The 20,751-nt window shown below is 57.0% G+C and overlaps 1 protein-coding gene across 2 annotated transcripts in view; it reads right to left on the bottom strand.

Annotated features, from left to right (window-relative positions):
• WNT7A (Wnt family member 7A) overlaps positions 1–14,590 on the bottom strand; it is a 46,482-nt gene extending 31,892 nt beyond the window's left edge. The window contains exons 1-2 of one of the 2 annotated variants that reach the window (XM_004581370.2): positions 14,243–14,590; positions 8,928–9,154 (exon numbers count right to left, since the gene is read on the bottom strand). In XM_004581370.2, coding sequence (XP_004581427.1) covers positions 8,928–9,154; positions 14,243–14,313 — 298 coding nt within the window. In that variant the 5' untranslated portion in view covers positions 14,314–14,590. Of the gene's footprint in view, positions 1–8,927; positions 9,155–10,838; positions 10,951–14,242 lie in introns of those variants that run through there. The other variant, XM_058678653.1, reaches the window with a different exon arrangement.
• Positions 14,591–20,751: the final 6,161 nt, after the last annotated feature.

The following is a 20,751-nucleotide window of genomic DNA, read 5'->3' as shown; positions in this document are numbered from 1 at the left end:
TGGGAGAGAGCTGGTGCTGGGTGGTACATTTCCTGGGAAGGGGTGGACAGCATCCCAGCAAAGCAAAGCAGTGAGAGCAGGAGGTGGGGGAAAGTCGGGACCAGAGCAGGGCCTCTGGGAATTGGCAGCCATATTTCTGACTCAAGGCTCAAGTGCATCCCCCTGTGTGCTCCAAGACTAACCCTGTGTGTCCTGAGATGCCTAGAGAAACAGAGAAAGCCTCCACCCCGCCCCCAGCCCCACCCCCGGTGTTGGTCCCAGGGCCCAACTCGATTCCAGGACCTCCAATGCATAAGCGAACAAGACCCAAGGGAAGATGGCCAAGGGCAGGGTGAAGAAATCAGTGGATGCAGGCTAGGGAGGAGTCCTACTGTGCACTCCCATGTGGATCCTCAGGCAGCGGGGCTGAGAACAGCGCCCTCTTCTGATGGTTGGCCTCATCTGTGTGTACGGCATTAAGGCCACAAGGAAGTGGCCTTGCACACTAGCATTATTGCAGCTCCTTTCAGTGATGGCAGTGACAATTCCTAACGAGGGAACTACAAGGTTAACACTGGGCACTCTCATCTAGGGCTGAGGGCCCTGAGGCTGGGGGAAGGTCTAGCTTGCTGTGAAGCAGAGGGGGAGGGGAGCAGGTAGCACTGCTGAACCTGGCTTTTTCAAACCACACCCAGGGATCAGCAGACTCCATGCTGCCACAAGTGGTGCTGGGTGACCTTGACCTTGGGAAAGTCACTTGACCTCTCTGAGCCACCACATCTTCCTTGGTTAATAGCACCCACCCAGGAGGGAGAAGCAGATGGTGGGGGACACACAGCAGGTGCTTCAACAAATAGTGGTGGGTATAACTATGCTTGGGATGATTACGAGCCACAAGGGAACCCTCCCCTGTGTTAGGATGGCTGGCACCCAATCACCCCCACTGCCCTGGAAGGCCAGCATATTGTCCTGCCCCTTGCATCATGTTCTTGGAGCCCTGTACTTAACAGCTACAGCCACTTGGCACTGAATACAGGGACACCTGCTGACAGCATGTGGTTGGGCCACTTTGTCATTGTGTGTGCAAACATGGTAGAGGGCACCCAGGCACACCTAGACAAGGAAAGCTCATTACAGGACACAGCTTTCTGATGTCCTCGAGAGACAAGGTCCTGCTGTGCCCATCACACAGTACGCTGTTGGGCACACAACAGGAATAATTAAAGTCACAATTGCACAGTACCCACACAAGTCAGCACCAAAGCTGGGGTTCCTAACCAGTGTCAGACACCAGACATTGCTGTGTGTGCTGCACCCTAATTTGTGTACCGGGGTGGACACCTCCAGTGGCAAGTCTGGGGGAACCCCAATCATCCACATATCCATCAAGAACAGGGAAATGGTTCTACTGAGCCTGTGACAGTACCAAGGATCCACTGAATGAATGCAAGCAAGTTCTGAGCAGACACCAGTGGTCTTTACTGCATACTTGCCATTGGCCAGAAGAAGACGCCCCCTGACTCCCAAGGAAGCAGCTTTGTACCAGCACCCTTTCAAGACCAGGCAGGTGCCAGTAAGGATCTTCAGCCCTCATGGCCCTGTTTCCCCTACCCAGACAGCAGAACTGGTACCACCTCGGCAGCTCTGGGGTTCGAGAATTCTGCGTGGCATGGGGTGGAGGAGCAAACAGGAAGCACCACTTGTGTGTCAGCAGACACCCATTTGCCAAGATTCTACAATTGAGGAAATGAGGGCTCTAAGAAGGAAAGTGATTCGCTGGGATCACCCACCTTGAAACTGGCCAGCACTGAATTCAAGGCCCCAGGTGGGTGTGCCCACCCTCAGCCCACACACCTCCCTTCCTGGCCTATCACTGCACCAGATAGTGATTCCTTTGGGATCCTTTGGGAGCAGAGCCTCCACTCTGGTCCAAGGCACTAATGGCCACCAGGAGAGGGCACCCAGATGTGAGTAGTTACAAAGTATCTTTAAGAACTGCCAGATCCACTTATACCTGTGTGCACAGAGCTGTGGCAGGGAAGGAAGTGGAAAAACATCTTGGCATGTTCAAGGGTGGACACTCAGGGAAAGAGATATCCATACCTCCTTCCCTTACTCTGGGGGTGGGGAAGTGAAGCTCAAGTGTGGGAAGCTGCCCAGGTGAAGCCAGGATTTGCAAACCTGGAGGTCACGTGCTGTCCCCAACCACTCTAGAGAACTCCCCCAGGCAAGAACGGCCCCCAGTTGGAGAATTCCCTGATTAGTCTTGTGTAGTTACATCTGAGCCTGTGCTACTCTGACATCTCATTCATTGCTGCAGTGATAGCAGATGGGACACTTAGCTCACAGAGATCCAGAGATGGGCTAAGACCCTCAGGCACGCAGCGCAGCCAGCTAACCCCCACACAGAGTTAGGAAGGAGCCACTGGGTGGAGCTGTCACCAACCATGGGTATTCCAGGAAATCCTGGCCCTCTCTAGCAGCAGAGAATTGTCTGCCCTGCGGGACACGCTCCTGCTCATCCCTCTCCCCAACCTGGAGCAAGCCACCCACCTGTCCTGTCACTCAATGGATACTTGGCTATGCGCCAGGCACTGTGCTGGGGCTGGGGACCCTGAGGTGAGGGCTGCAGACCTGCATGGCCTCTTGGCAATGACGACTCTGAAGAATGACAAGAGGACAGTGGTGGAAGCGGCACTGGATGCTGCTGGCCGTGGGGCTGTCAAGCAGGGAGGCAGAAGCTCCCTGTGGGCAGAGACAGGGTTCCAAGCCTGGGAGCAGCCCCAGTGACAGCCCTGGTGGGGTGTGGATCATGGTGGGAGAGACGAGCTGGGGGCCAGGGAGGAGGTGAGGTGATGACAACGGACAGCTGTGCTCCTTGCCAGCCCCAGCCCTTCTGCCCAATGAAGAGGGTTTCCCCATCCCCAGATCCAAAGAATAGGCTCCCCAAGTTCCATTCTTGAGTCCAAGGGCTCCTCCTAGATGACAGATGGTACAGCGCAGGGGACCTGGCCTAGGTCACCAGCAATAGTGAGACTGAGGTCTGGGAACAAGAATCTCCAGCTTCCGTCCTCACCTCTGTCACACCCTCCTCAACTTTCCCTGCACTCTCAACTCCCTGCCAGGTTTCTATCTGCAAGCCCAGGGAGCCACCATCTCAGGATATCTGGGTGATTCCAGCTCTGAACTCAGGAAAGACAGAGCCTGCCAGTGCTTCCTCCACTCCTGATGCGGCTGGGTGCCCCCGAGCAAGGGCTCTGCCTTCCCAGGCCTCAGTCTTCCCACCTGTGAAATGGGAGTCCTTAGGAGCCCATGGCCAAGTTGCCACAAAGATTAAATAAAGCTCCCATGGAAAGAGCCCCCAGCAGGTGCTGGCTGGGGAACTATAGGGATTTTCCCTGAGCTGAGAGGGGCCACAGGGACACTCTGTGTACATTCCAGCCCTGTAGGACCCTGACGGGCACAGAGGAAGTCAACTGATGTCCAAGCCTGCCCAAAAGATTCCATCCCACTGCCCTGTGCAGCCGCTGTAAGTGGTTTACACCGGAATATTATCTGGGTGTATTTACGGTATCTTACTGGAAACCACAAAGTGCATTGTATTTTTTTTTTCTCTTTTGCTATTTAAAGCCAATGGGTCAGAGAGGGAGCACTCTGCAGTGACACAGGCTGAAATAGATGATTTGGAAAAGATACAGATGGAAAAAGGTGGCTCTGGCTAGCCCCGTGGCATAGCAGCTCAAGGCCTTCTGAGCCCAGATGCCATACCCAGCCTTCTCTGTTCCCAGGAACCAGGGAAGGTACTCTGTGAGCAACGAGTTGATGTGTTGGTGCAGGGAGCATGTGCCAGGGTGAAGCCTGCTAGGGTCATGGGTCCAAGGAGCTGGTGCATGCCCAAAGCATGCTGCTGACCATCTGCCAACAGTCCAGGCCATTACATCTGCTGGTACCCTCTGCCTGGAAGTGCCCTCCCTGTCCCATCTGTCCGGCAAGGGGCAGCAAGTGCTGATTTTAAAGCAGGCCCTGGAGGCCACTAAGCTTGGGTACACATCCTGGGACTCGGTGACTGGACCCTGGACAAGTAACTCACATCTTCAGGCCTGGATTTCTTGCTCTGTGAAATGTGAAGGACAAAGGATCTACCCTCAGGGTTGTTAGGAGGACTCAGTGTCCCTCAATGCACATGGTAGGCTGAGCCAGCCGTGAGCTCAGGGTCCCAGATAGCAGCTCTTCCTAGATGCCCTGTTGGTCAGCACCACATCTCTCAGGCCCAGCTGCACGTCCCCTCCTGTGGGGGAACCCTCCTGATCCCCCTCCCCTTCACAAGTGGCCAGCTCCCTGTCCAGCCTATTGTATTGGACTGAATGGCCTGTCTGCCCCCACCTCGGATTGTGGAGAGCTGGATTAGGTATCTGTGAAGCCTCAGCAGTCGACTGAATGCATGACTGTGTGTGAGAAAGCAAGTGTGTGCGGCTGTGTGTGTGTGCGTGCGTGTGTCTCCCGTCCACCACAGGAAAGCTGCAAAGGGAGCCTTCTCACAAAAGACTCATCTCAAAGAATAGTGTCAGGAGAGCTCAGACCCAGGAGGAACCAAGGCTTGCAAAAAAAAAAAAAAAAAGCAAAACGAGACAAAAAGTCCTTTGTTGGCTGTGTTCTAAGCGAGAATGGGGGAAGAATGGATCTTTTGCTTGGGCAAGATGGCGTATTGTTAAGGAAAGGCAGAAAGTGGAGCTGGCCCGCCCCTCGCTCTGTGTCTCTCCTGGAAGGGGCTTCCAGTCCATCCCTGCCCACATTCACCAGCTCAGCACACTGGGCTGCACTCTCACAGCCCCAGCAGGCACAGAGAGACATGCGGCCCTGCTACATTCATGGCTGCCTAGGCTACAGCCAACTACAAGAGAGGAGAGGTTGCAACCAACCAGACAGAAGCCCAAGCCCGGGGGCCCAGGAGCGCATCAGGTGGAGGCACAGGTCAGGCCATTGCCATGGCTCCACTGGTGCTAATGCTGGTGATACAGTCTTCCTGAGTACGATCCTCCCAGGATGAAGTCCCTCTGCCACTCCCCTCCTGGGCAGACCCTCTGAGACCCTTCAGTCCCAGCCTCATCCTTGCCCTACTCAGGAGAATCCCTGTTGCCCCAGGTTTGCTAGGCCCGCACGGCTCTGGCTTGCTCCCTCCCTTCCGCTCCTCAGTTGGGTGACCCCTGGAGGCAGCCTCATACCACGTGCACTGCCTGGCCTCAGTGTATAGCTCAGCCCTAACAGACACTGACCACCACAGCTGAGCCCACAGGTGATCCCCTCCAACCCAGTTCAAACATCTGCAGGGCATGCTGGGGAATAATTTGGGGGAAGATGTAGGGGTGAGGAAGGGGGTCTCATCTCATGAACAGTTAACCTGGAAATTTAACCAATGGCTCCTTGGAGAAAATGAACTGCAGTAAGACAAGGTTTCATGGTGGACCTGTGCAGCAATGCCTGACACCAGGACATGGAGGCAAATGTTGACTGGCAGACCCCTCAAGGGTAAAGTGGACCAGCGCACGTTTCATTCTCCACATCAGGGTCAGAAGCTGTGAATTACCTCTCCCGTTCCCTTGCACAAAGATGTCAGTAATGGGGCGGGCGGGGGAGAATTCCAGGCAGGTCCCAGACCATGTATGGAGATGATGGGCAACCTGAGGGGTCTCCAGCCTGTGTTGTTCTGGGGGCCTCTGCAGAACTGGCTGTGAATTCATGGGTGGAAGAGCATGGGCCTCAGGAGAAGCTTGCTCAGGCTGCCTTCTTATCTGCAGGATTGTCCCGGGGTTTAATCTGCTACTGCCCCCCAAACTCAGCCTCTAGGAGTAGGGACATCACCTGCTGAGTTTTCCAAACTTAGGGTCCACAGATGCCTTCCTCCATTTCTGTGTCAGCCAGTAGGGGGAAGGGGCAGAGGTGGGGAACAGTGTCACACCTATACGTATCTTCCTTGGGTCCTGACACGCTCAGTGATTTTATCTCCTTTAAAGCCAATGCAAAGGGGGCAGAGGGAGCTAAGGAAGGGGCAGGGGAGAGTCTGCTCTGGGTTTCAGGACCACAGAAACATGGCAGGGACCCCCAAAAGTTCATGCAAGTAAAAGCAAACAACAAGCACACTTGGGGGCAAGAAATTTGAAGTCATGCATGGTTTATTCACGTGCCTTCTGGGGGCACCCCTATGCACAGCAAATTCCTGTGCTGGAAGGGCATGGCAAAGATGCAGCACTGCATGGCTGGTGGGTTGGGGCTCAAAGAGAGGAGATGGAGGGACATTCAAAGGTTGATGCAACTGTCCAGGCAACAGCTATGTGAGGGCAGGAGGAGGGAGACTTAGGGATGGTGAGAAGTGGATAGAGTTAGTGACACATTCTAATCAAGAATAAACTCTACAGCAGGCACCCAGGTGCTGGAGCTTGTGTCTCAGAGAGATGCAAACCCAGATGAGGACAGGCTTGCACTTAAATACCCCCTGGCATTGAACTCTCCCCAGAGTCGCATCCCTGCCCCCCTGCAGGCTGCCCCCCCATCCCCAGGACCCCGTTCACTGATGGTTGAATTGCCTTTTACCCTGTCAGGCCCAGGTCAAAGGTCATGTCCACATCCAGAATGTCCCGCCCTTCTCATTTCATATCCCATCGCTGAGCACCACCACACTGTGTCATTCCAAGAAGCACCAAGCCTCTGTGTCATGGCTCCCTGCTATGGACCCTACATGTCACCCTACATTCCAGTATTGACATTCTCCCCTTCAGTGCCTTGGGATGCAGCTCTAGTAGGGACTTTCCAGAGATGGTCTAGGCTGGTAGGGTGGACCCTGCTCCCACAGGACTGGCATCCTTGTGTAGAAGTGGAGATAGGGACACTAAGCTGGACTGTGTGAGGACACAGGACAAAGAACCATCAGCAAGCCCAGGATGGGAGCCTGGGAGAAACCGTCCCTGCCCCCAGCCTTCCAGCTTGGGAACAGTTTCAGGCTTTGGTCAACTAGGAGCAAAGGCACATGCATGAGCACTCCTGCCCCCTGGGAACATGGCCAGGGTGTGGCTCTGAGATCTGGCCAACACAAGCACGTTGCTTTTGGCCCCTGTGCTGGATGTGGCATGGACACAGGACCCAAAGCCAAGGTTCCAGAGTCGCTCCAACCACAGTGAGCCCTTGCATGTCTGCAGGTGCCACCCCAGAAAGGCTAAGGCTCTTGGCTGCAGAGCTTAAACTCAAGTCAGTCCTGGCACTGGGGTTGCAATGCCCTCTTGATACCCCAAGAGGCAACCCTGAGGCTGCTGGACACCTGCTCTGGTCCAGGCCACTGTAACAGCCAGCATCATCTACTAGCCTGCCAGTTCCTCAGGCAGACACAAATCCTCCCTTTTGCATAAAACAATCTCAAGTTTAAGCACCCCAGGGGGTCTTGCCTGGTGCAGTATGCTCTCTGCTACTTGAGATCCACAAAGGGAACCCTGCCCATTCCGAAGGGAGACAGAGCCAGGGAGCACAGGTAGAGCCTGAAGGGACAGGGCAAGGCTTGGACCTCGGAGTAGGAGAGAAAACCTCTGCTGCCCTCCAACACATTCAACTTCCCTTGCTCCTTGGGTAGAGACCCTTCGTGGCTCTCATGGCTGCTTCAGATGAAAGACTACACTTCTCAGCTTGCCTTTCAGTTATGTGTGTCTACGTCATAGCCAATGAGATGTGAGCAGAGTGGGCAGAGCTTCTAGGTCTCTTAAAAGGTAGACTGTGTGTCCTGCCCAATGCAGATCCAAAGTCAAAAAGTTCACTCCTAGGAGGCAGCCCTAGTGAGCTGGGCACTCCAGAAAGAGGCCACTCCCAGGTTGTTAGGTGGAGCTCTGGGGAAGCACCACGGGGTCACAAACCCCAGCTTTGGTGTCCGTGAGCTGCTGCAGGCTCTGCTGACAGAAGTCAGACTGCCAGGGTCTCCTTTGGTCTGCTCTTCCTTCCAGGTTCTGCCACTAAGCATGGTGGGCTGCTTCCTTCCCAGCTGATCTTCAGGTCCCTTGCTGCCTCCAACACAGTTCAGACCTTCACTGCTCTCATGCAGGCCGTGGCTACCTACACGTACTGCCCGGAAGACATGGCCACACCCCTGATCCTGAAGCTGTAGAGTTGCCGCAGAGTCTGCCATCCCTTCCCTTCCCATCTCTTTCAGCCAGCAGAATCCAAGCACGTGCACGCATACACGCACACACGCCCAAACATTAGCCGCCAACCACTCAGGCCCCCAAGCAATATCCACTGGATGCATGGATGAATCAGCAATGGTGTCTTGAAGGAATGAGTTCTGAACCCATCCTTGAAGCCGTCTTCCAGAATTCCTATCAGGTTGACTCATAGGGTGGTGATGTTCCTGTGAGTCAAACACCAGCGAACAGCGGCCGTGACCTTTGATTTGACCTACACCTTGGTACTCATGCATGCAACCTCAAAACCAATCCTCACACACTTCCTGACTGGCTCTACTGCCTGCTCCCTTAAGGCCCTTAAAACCACATGGCACAAGCATCACGACCTTGGCCTTATGTGAATTCTCTATGGTCTCTTCTGTCCCCTACCTGCTAGAACACCCCTGCTTCTGCTGGTAGAAATGTGCAAATGCAAAGGCCACAGGGATCAGGTGGATCCCATGATGGGGTTATGCAGGCTGGGGCACAGAAGGGAGAGGTGGGGACTACGGTAGTGGGTAGACTGTCCAGGCCCTGCTGTTCTGTCTTAACCATGAAGAAACACCTCTAAGCCTTGAGTAGATACGCCAAGTTTTCCAAAGAAGTCAGTGGATACACCATTTACAAAATGCCACATGGAGGGGCATCCTTGCAGGGGCCAGGAAAGGGGTCGCAGAGGGTCCCTAAGGTGCTGCTGGCCTCTCCACCTGGCACGCGCGGCAGGTAGGGGGTATCAAGACAAGTACATACCCACTTTGAGCTCCTTCCCGAAGACAGTGCGCTCGCCCAGCGCCGAGCAGTTCCAACGGCCGTTGCGGAACTGAAACTGACACTCGTCCAGGCCCATTTGCGAGCCTTCTCCTATGACGATGATGGCGTCGGGCCGGCTTTGGCAGATCGCCCGCTGTCTGGGAGCCAGGCCTGGGATCTTGTTACAGATGATGCTCGCACCCAGAGCTACCACTGAGGAGAAGCCACTGGGGGTGGGGGGAGGGGGTGAAACATACAGAGATGAAGCATTAGAGAAGCAAAGGGGAGGGTAAGCACAGCCTAGGGACCTTTCCAAAGTGTCCCCAGCAAGGGTCTCCCAAGTCATCTCTCTCAATCCACGTGTATTCATCTGCAAATTTCTAGGCTCCAAAGGCGCACGCATGAATCCTCTATTTGGGATTAGTGATGTCTGTCTTCCTGTTCGAAAACAAAAGGGCGATGGCTGTCACCAGCATGATGTGGAGTGAAAAGGATTTGAAGTTGATGCTGAGATGAGAATTGAAAACATGTGAGGGATGGGCCTCATGGGGCAGCATGTTAAGCCACTTTGCCACTTGTAGTGCCAGCTTCCCACATGAGAGCGCTGCTCCACTTCTGATCCAGCTTCCTGCTGATACACGTTGGCAAGCAGTATAGAATGACCAAAATGCTTGGACCCCCTACCACCCACATGGGAAACCTGGATTGGAGTGACTGGCTGCTAGCTTCAGCTTGACCATTGTGGCCATTTGGGGAGGGAACCAATGGATGGAAAATGATTTAATTCTCTCCCTCTTTACCTGTCAGATAAATAAATACATTTTTTTAAAGATTTTTATTTTTTTTATTACAAAGTCAGATATACAGAGAGAAGGAGAGACAGAGAGGAAGATCTTCCGTCCGATGATTCACTCCCCAAGTGAGCCGCAACAGCCGGTGCTGCGCCGATCCGAAGCCAGGAACCAGGAACCTCTTCCAGGTCTCCCACGCGGGTGCAGGGTCCCAATGCATTGGGCCGTCCTCGACTGCTTTCCCAGGCCACAAGCAGGGAGCTGGATGGGAAGTGGAGCTGCCGGGATTAGAACCAGCACCCATATGGGATCCCGGGGCATTCAAGGTGAGGACTTTAGCCGCTAGGCCACACCGCCGGGCCCAATATATACATTTTTGAAGTAAGATGAACGTAAGAACCTGAATTGGCTGGTTCAGAATCATTTGTGCAAGTGCGAAGGCAGGAAGGAGTGGGGGAGGGGAGGGCTGCCGGGTGCCAGGCAGCAGGTGTGCTGAGGTAGTGCTGAGCACACAACTGTTGGCTAAGTGGATCTGTTCCCACCTGTATCAGGCACTCCTCTGTACGCATCGGTTTGATTACAAAACAGTCCTTTAAAAAGTAATTGTAAATACAAGTCCTGGTACTCCCTTCCTGCCCACCAGTGGAGTATGTGTCCCTCATCCTGAACCTGAATGGGCTGAAGCATCCTGGCAACTATATTAGAGTTAGATGGAGCTGTTCAGCAGACAGACACCTATTGAATATGTGTTTGGTGCCAAGCAGCACGCTGGGAGCCGGCTGTGTGTCCCACAGACAGGCAAGACCTTGCCTGCAAGAGCTATGGAGGAGGGGGGAGAGAGCATACATGCCATCGAGGACCAGAGCAAGCCACTGCACACAGGAATGTGCGCTGGGAGAAGACGAGCCGAAGGGCTGCCATAGCAACCAGAGGCGGGGAGGCTAGGGAGAAGGGACCAGGATTGGCCTTGTGAGCAAGGTTGGCTGTTACTTGTCACGCCCAAATCCCATGTCGGTGTTGGGTTCGAGCCCTGGCTCCTCTGCTTCTGAGCCAGCTTCCTGCTAATACATGTGGAAAGGCAGAGGATGATGACCCGCATATTTGGGTTCCTGCCACCTACTTAGGAGACCTGGAAGGAGTTCTAGGCTTCTTCCTGCCTTTGGCCCAGTCCAGCCCTGGCTGTGGTTAGCATTTGGGGAGTGAACCAGCAGATGGAAGATATCTCTCTCTCTCTCTTCATCTCTTTCACTCTATCTTTCAAATAAGTAGATCTTTCAAGGGTGAAGTGCCATATTAACTGCAGTGATCAAGGAGGACTGTCCCGAGGAAGTGGTCTGAAGAAACATTTTGGGCATGGGGAACAGGTTAAGTCCTGGGGAGGGGGAGACAAACTTGAGCTCTCCAAGGACTGGAAAGAACTCATGCAAGCAGATGTAAACCCATGGTTGGTGTGTGGGGGAGACTGGGAAGAGGAGGCTGCTCGGGGCTGGAATTGTCTCTGGTGCTCTAGCACAAATGCAGGACACGGACATGCTCCAAGGTCCCCCAGGGAGGGAGGCTGAGCAGGTGCAAGGGGGCAGTGACGGGACAGTGGCAGGTGGAGCTGACAGACATGCTAGTAGACTGCTGGGCAGGGAGAGTGCTGTGGACAGGTCACAGAGAAACATCTGCAGGACCCCACTGTCTGGGCTGCTGACACTGTCAGGGTGACTCCAGACAGGGGCCAACAGGCAGCCTGACCGTTGCACAGCATGTGGTCCACCTACCCACCCTTTTTACCTTAGCCTTTGGATGCCACCAACAGCTCTAAAGGAGGGGCTCCTCCACCCTCCCATTGGGTACAGCCGTGAGTCCCTGTGTGCCGGGGACTGCTCACCCCAGTGCTCAGCTCAAGAGGCTCCCAGCACCCAGGTCACTCAGAAAGGGGGCGCTCGCCTTTCCAAGGCATACTGACCATCCCTGTTCTCCCTGCCCTGCTCGCCCCACGCCTGCCTTTTCCTGCCCAAGCTCCCCCTCCAGGGGAGCCCCCTACTCTCTGTCAGCACCTACTGAGTCACCTCCCCGAATACCTCCTCCCCGCCCCATCGCTCTTCTTCCCCAGATGCTCTTCATCATCCACGTCTTCCGTAGCACCCCAGTGCGTGAGTGTGTGCCTGTTTTCAGGCTGCCTTCTTGTCCATGGCTGCCTGCCTACCTCCTACCTCCCAGGGACTGCTTGAGGCTCCCCTAACTGCTGCCAGAAGGATGCAGTGGAACACTTGCCCAGGGTGGGCACCTGTTACATAGCAAGTGCTCCCATGCAGGCACTGATGCCTGGGTAACACTGTGGCCTCTCTGGGTGCTGCCACACACAGGATAAACATTCCACACCCCAATATTGGGCAGGAGTCACCACAGTCCCCTGACATGTGTGAAATTGGGGGTTCCCACAGGCCTGCGGAAGCCCTTGGCTACAGGTGCTGCTGGTGACAGTGGTCCTCTAATACTAAACAGAGTCCACCCGCGGCTCGAGATGTGAGGCGTGAGGGGGAGGGACTAGCAGGGACCCACCATGGGGATGCCTTGGGTGCCAGTAGGTAGATGCCTGCACACCTGGCTGCCCCAGGAACCGGCAGAAAAGGGAATGATTATGTTCACAGAACAATAGCTTAGCACCTGAGTTTGGCTAGGGCTTCCTTCATCACCTAGCTGCATGACCTTGGGTAAGTTATAAGTCCTCTCCGTGTTTAGGATTCCCCATGGCTGAACTAAGGGTATGAATAAGGGGTCCCCAACTGGATTGCTGTGAAGCCCAGATGTGCCACGAGGAGAATTTTAGCAGGTGCCAGGGACCAGGCTCCAGATCTTCACACACACACACAGACACACACACACACAGACACACACACACACCAGACAAAGGGCTCCTGCTGGCTGGAGGCCAAGGAACCCCTTTCGGACTTCACCCTTCAAGCCTATTTTACAGATGAATAACCCGAGGCCCTCCAAACAGCCTCGGGGCAGAGGGACCGGGCGGCCTCCCTGTCCCTCCAGAGCAGCTGGGCCCCCAAGCGGGCCAGAGAGGCTGCTGCGCCAGCGGGGAGGTAGGGCGGGGCGGCCAGGGGAGGCTATTTTCTGCTCTTTTCCCCTTTCTCTCTCTGGGCTCCCGGTCCCTCCGCCCCGTTTCTAATTAAAAAGGAGATAAAGCCACACCGTCAGAGCCAATGGCTCGATCAGCTTCCTGGATGCTGGATTCAAGCAGGACGGCGGGGCGCAGGCCAACGTGAAGATTAAAGCGGAGGGGGGCGGGATGGGGTGGAAAGCCACCCAGACGCGGGCGAATCAATAACACTTAAAACAGCGGGCAGACGCTCAGCGCGCGAGCCCGGTGGCTGCCTCTCGCGCCCGCAGTCCGGGCTGGGGCCAGCCGTTGCCCCGCGCGCACCTGCTTGCCACCGGGGCCATTCTCGCTCCACAGACGCGAGGTGGGGGCCTGCGGCGGAAGGGTGGGGGTGGCAGTGGCAAAACACAAAGGACCTGCCCCACACACCCTCTCGCCACAGCGCCCAAGCGGTCTGCCCTTATGCAAAAGGGGCGGTCACGCTGGGGGGCGGGGGTGGAGAGGCTCTGGCTGTGGAACCCTCGGCACCCGGACCTCTACCAACCTCTTAGGCCCCTCAGCGCCACCCGTCCGCGCCTCGCACGCGTTATCTCCCAAGTACAAAGGGGACCAAGCCGCGTCCCGAGACATCCATTCCACCTTGCAGCCAAAGCGTAGCTCCCGGCCCCTTGGGCCGAAACGCCGGCTGCTCCGCGGGCGCCCTGGCGGATCCCGCTGTCCGGTCCCAGGGGCGGGGTGTCCTGTCTCGCTTTGGCGCTGGCTTCGCGCGCTGGTTCTCCGTGGGTGTCTCGGGGATCTCTCCTGCTACCTTTGTGTTTGCTGGGGGCGGGGTGGAGTGTCTCTTTGGGCGGGTAAGGGGTTCTGGGGGTCCTAGGATCCCTGGACAGCGGATGGTGCCACGGCTGTGTGTAGCAGTTTGTTTTCCCCGAGCAGCGACCCTCCCTCCGGGTACCTGTTCCCTGTCCGCCCGAGCGGCTCCATCTGCCACCCGGAGACGCTGTGCCCGCGCCTTGGCGGGCAGAGTTCCTTTCCCCAGCTCCCCCGGACGGCCGTGGTTTTGGCCCGTGTCCTACGGTACCTGCTATCTCCGTGCAGGGTCTGACCCTCTGCACCAGCCAGGCTCTCTCCTGAGTGCCCCCTATGGCTGTGTCCGTACGTGGGAGTTTCCGGACCCAGGCGTCCTCAGAATGTCTCAGGATGTGTTCCCCTTACCCTCCGCCGAAGCTGCATGCGCCCGACCCCCGACCCCGTCCGTCTCAGTGGGGGGTCTTTGTGCGCCCACCGCTCGCGTGCCGCCCCCACCGAGCCTCGCAGCGAGCTGAGCAAGTTGGTGGTGGGGCGGCTGTTCGAGGACAGCACACCGCCCTCCATGGGCCTCTCCAACTTTGCCGAGACGCGCACGGAGGGTCGCCAGAGGCCCTTACCCGATCCGGAGGTAGACCATGCCCAGGCTGAGAAAGAGATGGCCCAGACAGCGCCGCGCTTTCCGGTTCATAGTCCCCGCTGCTCGCCGGGGCCGCGGACCGGGCAGTGCAGATCCCGCGGGCCGGCCCCTGCGGGGCAATCAACATAGCCCGCCCGGGAGGCGCGGGCCGAGGCGTCCCGGGGGCAGCCGGTGGGTCGGTGCGCCCGTCCGCGCGCTGCGCGCCTGAGACTCGCCGAGAGCGCGGGAGCCACGGAACAGGAGGAGGGAGGGAGGCGCGAGCGCGGCGCGGGGCGACGCTGGGCTGCGCGCGAGCGACCAGGGCGAGTGTGCGAGGCGCGGGGAGTGCGGGGGCGCTGCTGCCGTCCGCCCCCGCCCCTCCCTCCACTCTCCCTCCTCTGCCTCGCCCGCCCCCTCTCCCGCCCGCCTCCCCGGAGCGCCCGCCCCGAGCCCGAGTACCCGCGGGACAGGGCTGCCTGCCCCAGGCGCGCACTCGCGCCTTGCCCCGCGCGCTTCCGCCGCGCCCCTCCTGCTCCTGGGCGCAGGTGGGAGGCGAGGTAGGGGTAGGGTGTGAGGAGCCGGTGAGGGGGCGCTGGAACCCTCTTGCGTCCCCTTTCCGTCACCATCTCGCAGGTGGCGCTGGGTGAGGGTGAGGAAGGATCAGGTCTTGGAGAGGGCGAACCTCAGGTCCCGGCCAGCTGCCCTGCCCTCCGGCCCGGCTCCGGGCACCGGGAAGCGGGGACGGGGGAGACAGGTCGCACCCAGGTTTTCCCTGCACCAGGTTTGCCAGCCCGGCTTCAGGGGAAGGGTCTCTTTCCGCGGAGCTGCTGGCGTACAGAGGTACTGGCTGAGCACAGTCCTTCCTCTGAGGGAGGGGCGGCAGCTGAGGACCCAGACGTGGTCGCTTGTGTGGCTTCCCAGGGCCAGGGCCGGCGGGGCTGGGCTTGAGGTGGCTGCCCCACACCGAGCCGCGCCGCGCGCGGGCTGCCCGAGGGTGCCGAGTGCACCTGGCGACCCAGAGCGCGCTCACCGCGACACCTGGCGGACGCGGCGGGTGGTGCAGTCCGTGCCCCGCGCCCTGGGTCGGACCGGGACAGAGGCTTTCCAAGTCCTCGCTGACCAGAGGGGCCTACCCCTTCCTTTGACGCACGCCTCAGTCCGTGGGTCAGACTCAGATTTCAGCGCAAGAAAGGGAGGCTCTGGAGGCGAAAGTGTCTTTCCGAAGTCCTCGGTTAGTGAGTAAGCGGAGTACCCAGTTCTAGTGACACACCCCCCAGGGCCGGCCGCTCCTGACATTGTTTCTGTCAATCACACTCACGTGCATGCACACGCACCCATACCACCCCTCTCCTGAAAGCCACCGGAAACCCATTCACTCACAGTGCCAGGCACTCTGGGTACCAAAAACAAGAAAATCTTGGAATAGCAAGAGACAGGAAGGGAGCAGATACCGCGAGGGACACCGTTCCTGCCAGAGGAGACCAACCACCTCAAGGGCGGCAGAGGGCTAGTTAGATGGGAGGGAGCAGCGCTGAAGTTAAGGCCTGATGGGCAGCTTACTGGGAAGGTGGGCTAGCAGGTGCAAGAGTTCAGAGGTGGCTGTGAGCTGTGCTCTCGGGAGAGGGTGTCTCTGGGGGTCAGAGGAAGGGGCCGGAGGGAGGGATCAGGGCCAGGCTGAGCCCGGAAGGCCAGATGGGAAGACAGGCAGAGGTGCAGGAGAGGCTGACTCATATGGAATGGGTGTTGCAAGGCCCCCTGGGTTGCGCTGTGGAAGCTGCTGGAGGAGTGGAGGAGGGCCGGGCAGAGTGGAGACCCCAGGGCTGTCAAGTCTCGGTGAAGGTGGCTTGGGCTGGGCAGTGTGGGCTGGGGTGCACGTGGGCTGGGCAGCGTGGCTGGGGGTGCTTTTAGCACACAGCCACAGAACACTCTGCGCTGCTGCTGTGGCCAGGCGGGTTCCCTCGGTGGACTCCTTGCTGGCCTCTGGGTGTGCTAATGAAAGAACTGCCAGGCTTGGGGGGAGGGCTGAGGGAGAACAGCCATGTGGTTGGATTTTTGCTGGCTACAGCGTTCATGCTGGCACTGCCAAGCAGTGAGGACGCCCAGGTGGAGAACTGGTGGAGCGCTGGTGACCCAATGACCTGATACCAGCAGCGTGGCAGAGGGGAGGCTGTGAGGGGCATCTGGAGCCAGACCATGGAACCCTTTTGGGGGCTAAGGTTATGCGAATGAGCCTTTCTCTGTTCTTGTCTCTGATCCCTCTTCCCCCACCCCACCTGCAAACCCTCCTCTCCTTCTTTGCAGGATGAATTTCCTGCCCCCCCCCCCCCGGCTGACACTTAGCCATTACTTCTGACCTGCAGTCACTCCTTTGCCCCAATGGAGTCTTCAAATGCTGCTGAGTCTTGGGGGCTCTGGCCTGCACTTTTCTTCTGGGTCATTCTCAGCCCACCAAGGTACCCCACCCACACCTGAACCCGGAATAGCTGCTCACATGAGCCCACCAGAAACAGAACGTAAAGTACCAGAGGGCATTGCACTCCACTGCTTCCCGCTGTGTTGGGGTGTGTAGGGCAGGTCCTGTGTGGGTGTGCTGGGGAGTGCGTGTCAGTGGGAGGTACACAGACATTGCTTGCTTGCTTGCTAGCTTGCTGTGGAGTTTTTTTCCCTCCCCTCTCTGTCTGACCCTCCAAGATCCCTCCCACCCCACTCGTCTCTGCCCCCATCTATGCTGTCTCTGCTAGACCCTTAACCACATCCTCGCTCCTCCATTCTTGGGTCTCAGGGAGGACGGGAGAGTGCCTGGCCTGCACCAGGGCAGGGGTTCAGCCCCAGGCACGTGGCCCCAAAGCCCCCTTTGGGGAGCATGCATTTCAGTGCATCTGTTCCGGGGCTCCTGTGGGTCCTGGGCTGTTAAGCCCAAGGTCCAGCTCTGCCACATAAAAGCTGTATGATCTAGTGTTGTTTCAGAGGTCCAGACTTACTGAGCTTCCTTTGGGGCTCATCATTTCCAAATCATTGCATCCTTCTCCTGACTGGAAGAGGCTCTGGAGGAGAGCTGTACCTGATTCGTTGTAAGATCAGAAGCCAAGAGTTAATAACAAAGAAAGAGAATCTTTTATCTGCAGTTCACTCCCTGCCTCCAGATATGCACAACAGCCAGGGTGAGGCTAGAAGCCAGGAACTCCATCCAAGCCTCCCTGGTGGGTGGTGAGGGCCCAAGCACTTGAGCCGTCATCTGCTGTCTCCCAGGATGCTTTAGCTGGAGGGTGGCCCTGGAGCAGAGCAGCCAGGATTCAAACCAGCACACCTGCATGCGATGCAGTCCTTGCAAGGAGCGGGCTTGACTAAATAACTGTTTCGTGGCTCAGTGCATCCCATTGCAGAAAGTCTGAATTCAGCAGTATTGTGGCAACCCAGAATCTTCCAAATATTTAGCTCCCTCTGCTTGGCCCAAGGGAAGGGAAGAGCTTGTCTCTGCAGCCAATTTAATCAATGAGTTGTGCTTTGGCGCCCCTGCTGGTGATAGGAGAGGCTGCGTGGCTCCCAGAGGCTGTAGTAATTACATTAGTAGCTCTCACTGAGTCCTACTAGGTATATAGCTTACTACTGTAGGCTGAGGACTCCAGGGGGAGCGGTTTTACCACTTTTCTGCCATTTATTGGCATGTATTTTGAACTACCAGAATGATGACTTTGTCCCTGGGAGCTATGCTCAAATTGTTTTCCCTGCTCGAGTTTGTGCTAATGGCCACCAGCTTGCCAGTTAAAACCACTCGCATGACTTGCAGTTCGTGAGCCAAAAGCCAAGGGTGATGTTGTGTGAACAATGTGTTGAGGTCCGCACTGAGCATAGGGAGAGCTAAGCAGCCCTGGACCCGACTGGATGAAAGGCACAGGAGGCCGATTCCCTCCCTGACACAGGGCAATGCTGGGGGGCAGCATTTAAAGACACTCCCCTCCCCCGCCCCATGTAGTGGCTGGCATTGCTACAGATAGCTACAATTCGCTTCTGGCAAATCAGCATTGTCTGCACACACTGGGCTCACTGCTTTCGACGGTAGATGTGTAGTGGCGACGAGGGTGGTCTTTCACACTGCCACTTAGGGCATGGTGGGTTGAGAGTGGCAGTGCCTGCCACCTGGTCTTCTGGATGTGCCTGTGGAAGCCACCACTTGTGTCCTGGGGAGGAGCCCCTGTTTTAAAGAGACTGTACTTGCTCAAGTTTGAGGAACAAAATATCCCTGCCGACTGTGAAGGTATACTCTGGACAGCTGGTGAGCCCACAGATGGGCTAACAGGTTCAGAGGTTTCACTCCGGAACTGAGGTTGACAGTGGTAAGGGTGCTCTGCTTTAAACACTATTGTGTGTGTGTGTCCAGAGGAGGGGCTTTTAAACGGAGGGTCACTCAGTCCCTAGCTGAAGATCAGCCCATTGCTGGTGCGGCCTGGGGATGTGCATTTCTATAAATAGTCTCTCTCTTCCAAATTACAGCCAGAGGGAGCTATTTTTTTTTTAAGATTTATTTATTTTTATTACAAAGTCAGGTATACAGAGAGGAGGAGAGACAGAGAGGAAGATCTTCCGTCCGATGATTCACTCCCCAAGTGAGCTGCAACGGGCCAATGCGCGCCGATCCGAAGTCGGGAACCAGGAACCTCTTCCGGGTCTCCCAAACGGGTGCAGTGTCCCAGTGCATTGGGCCGTCTTCAACTGCTTTCCCAGGCCACAGGCAGGGAGCTGGATGGCAAGTGGAGCTGCCGGGATTAGAACCGGCGCCCATATGGGATCCCGGGGCTTTCAAGGCGAGGACTTTAGCCACTAGGCCACGCCGCCAGGCCCGGGATGTGCATTTCTAACAAGTCTGCATGATGCTGGGCATTTAGAACACACACTGGTCAAGCTGGCTGCCAGCTGACAGGCTCTGGACCCCACCCCTGCCCTTTCTATGGTGAGGCGTTTGGACAAGTCCAGGGCTACCTCCAGAAGCAAGCATCAGTCTTGAGTCCCGGTGTGGAGTCCAGACCCTGAGCATGTCATCCGGGAAACTTCCCATCCACCCACAAAACACCCGGATGGGCAGGGAGGGAGGATGGTAGCACTGTCTGCCTCCTGCTTTGAGGAAGCCAACAGGCAGCGACACGAAGGTCTTGACTCCCATGCCGGCCAAACATGGATACAGATGCCTTCTTCGTGTTGGGAGGCCACAGAGAATCCCCTGCCAAAATCACCTTCCGCACAGGTGTTCTGGGGTGCCCGACTGTGCTCCCAGCTACACATGGCCTTGCTCGTCACTGGCCAGCTGCCTATGGGCTCCTGGTCACCTTGGGAGGAGGGTGCTTATCACAGCTCCATTCCCCACAAGGTCTTCCTCCGGGTTAATCTCTGGCCTGGGTGACTCATCTTGTGGGCTGAGCCCTTCCTCCCAGGGGCCATCACCATTCCTGGGTCAGGCCAATGACCCTAGCCTTGTGACTTCCTCTGGGAGCTGGCCTGGGCCCTTGCCCGCAACCCTCCAGGCACCAGATAGTGACAAATCAGGCAGAGCTCAGCTGAGGGAGGCGGAAGCCAGCAGCCTGTTGTGCTGGGGAAAATCTGTGTCCCCACCTGTGCCTCAGGGGCTGGGCTTCCGCCCCACTTCCTGGAGTGGCCCAGCCTGGTTATCACCCGGCTGCCACCTGGCACCCTGCCCCGAGAGCATACACATGCCCTGGGAGGCTTGTGCAGCCAACTGGGCCTGGAGATCGGCAAGGAGGACCCATGGCTGCCTTTGCCTGGGGCCAAGGACAGCTCCTTGGGAAAGGTAAGGAAATGTGAACGCACAGCCCAGCTCCACTGTGGCCTTGCTATGGGACTTGGGGGGAAAGTGAGTCTACCTCTCTGAGTCTTGTTGTCCCTGATTTTAAATACACAGGAAAACACTTCCACGTCCAGTTGTAGTAGGATGAGATAAGATGAAGCAGGTGCACTGGTGCTGGGGCCTTAAAATCAGTCTCCCGGGGAGTAGATCTTGGGGCACTGTTTGTGTGGAAAGTTTCTGGGAGATGCAGTGGGGGTGGGGACCACAGTGTGGGGTGACTGTTAGTGGCTGGAGCTTTGGATTGGACTACCGTGGCACTGAGTTGGTTCTGTGCTGTGTGGTTGTGGCTGCTGGGGTGGGTCATCCCCATCTCAGTGTTTCTTCTTGCTTGGCTATGGCACGGGGGTAACATCGGTCACTTCCCAGTGCTGTCGTGGGCCTTAAAGAGGTAGCAGGTGATTTGCGCCGAGTGCATCTTAAAGACGCCAGGCAACTGCAGGTCCCTCCACTAGGCACAGTCACAGCATGTTTCTAAATGAGGGGGTGTAGTGGTGCCCGCTGGGGTGCAGTGCAACGCCAGCTATCCTGAAGGTAAAGCATCTTCTCTGATCCACTTCAAAACTACATCTCCCAACAGCCTCTGTGGCCAGGGCTGCAGGGACTAAGTCCTAAGCCCCTGGGATGGACCTGGAACCCCCTTAGCCCCTCCGGTT

This window comes from Ochotona princeps, chromosome 21 (assembly GCF_030435755.1).
Source record: "Ochotona princeps isolate mOchPri1 chromosome 21, mOchPri1.hap1, whole genome shotgun sequence".
NCBI lineage: Eukaryota > Metazoa > Chordata > Mammalia > Lagomorpha > Ochotonidae > Ochotona > Ochotona princeps.
The sequence above is the reverse complement of the archived record's forward strand: the minus strand, read 5'-3'. Positions and strand labels throughout refer to the sequence as shown.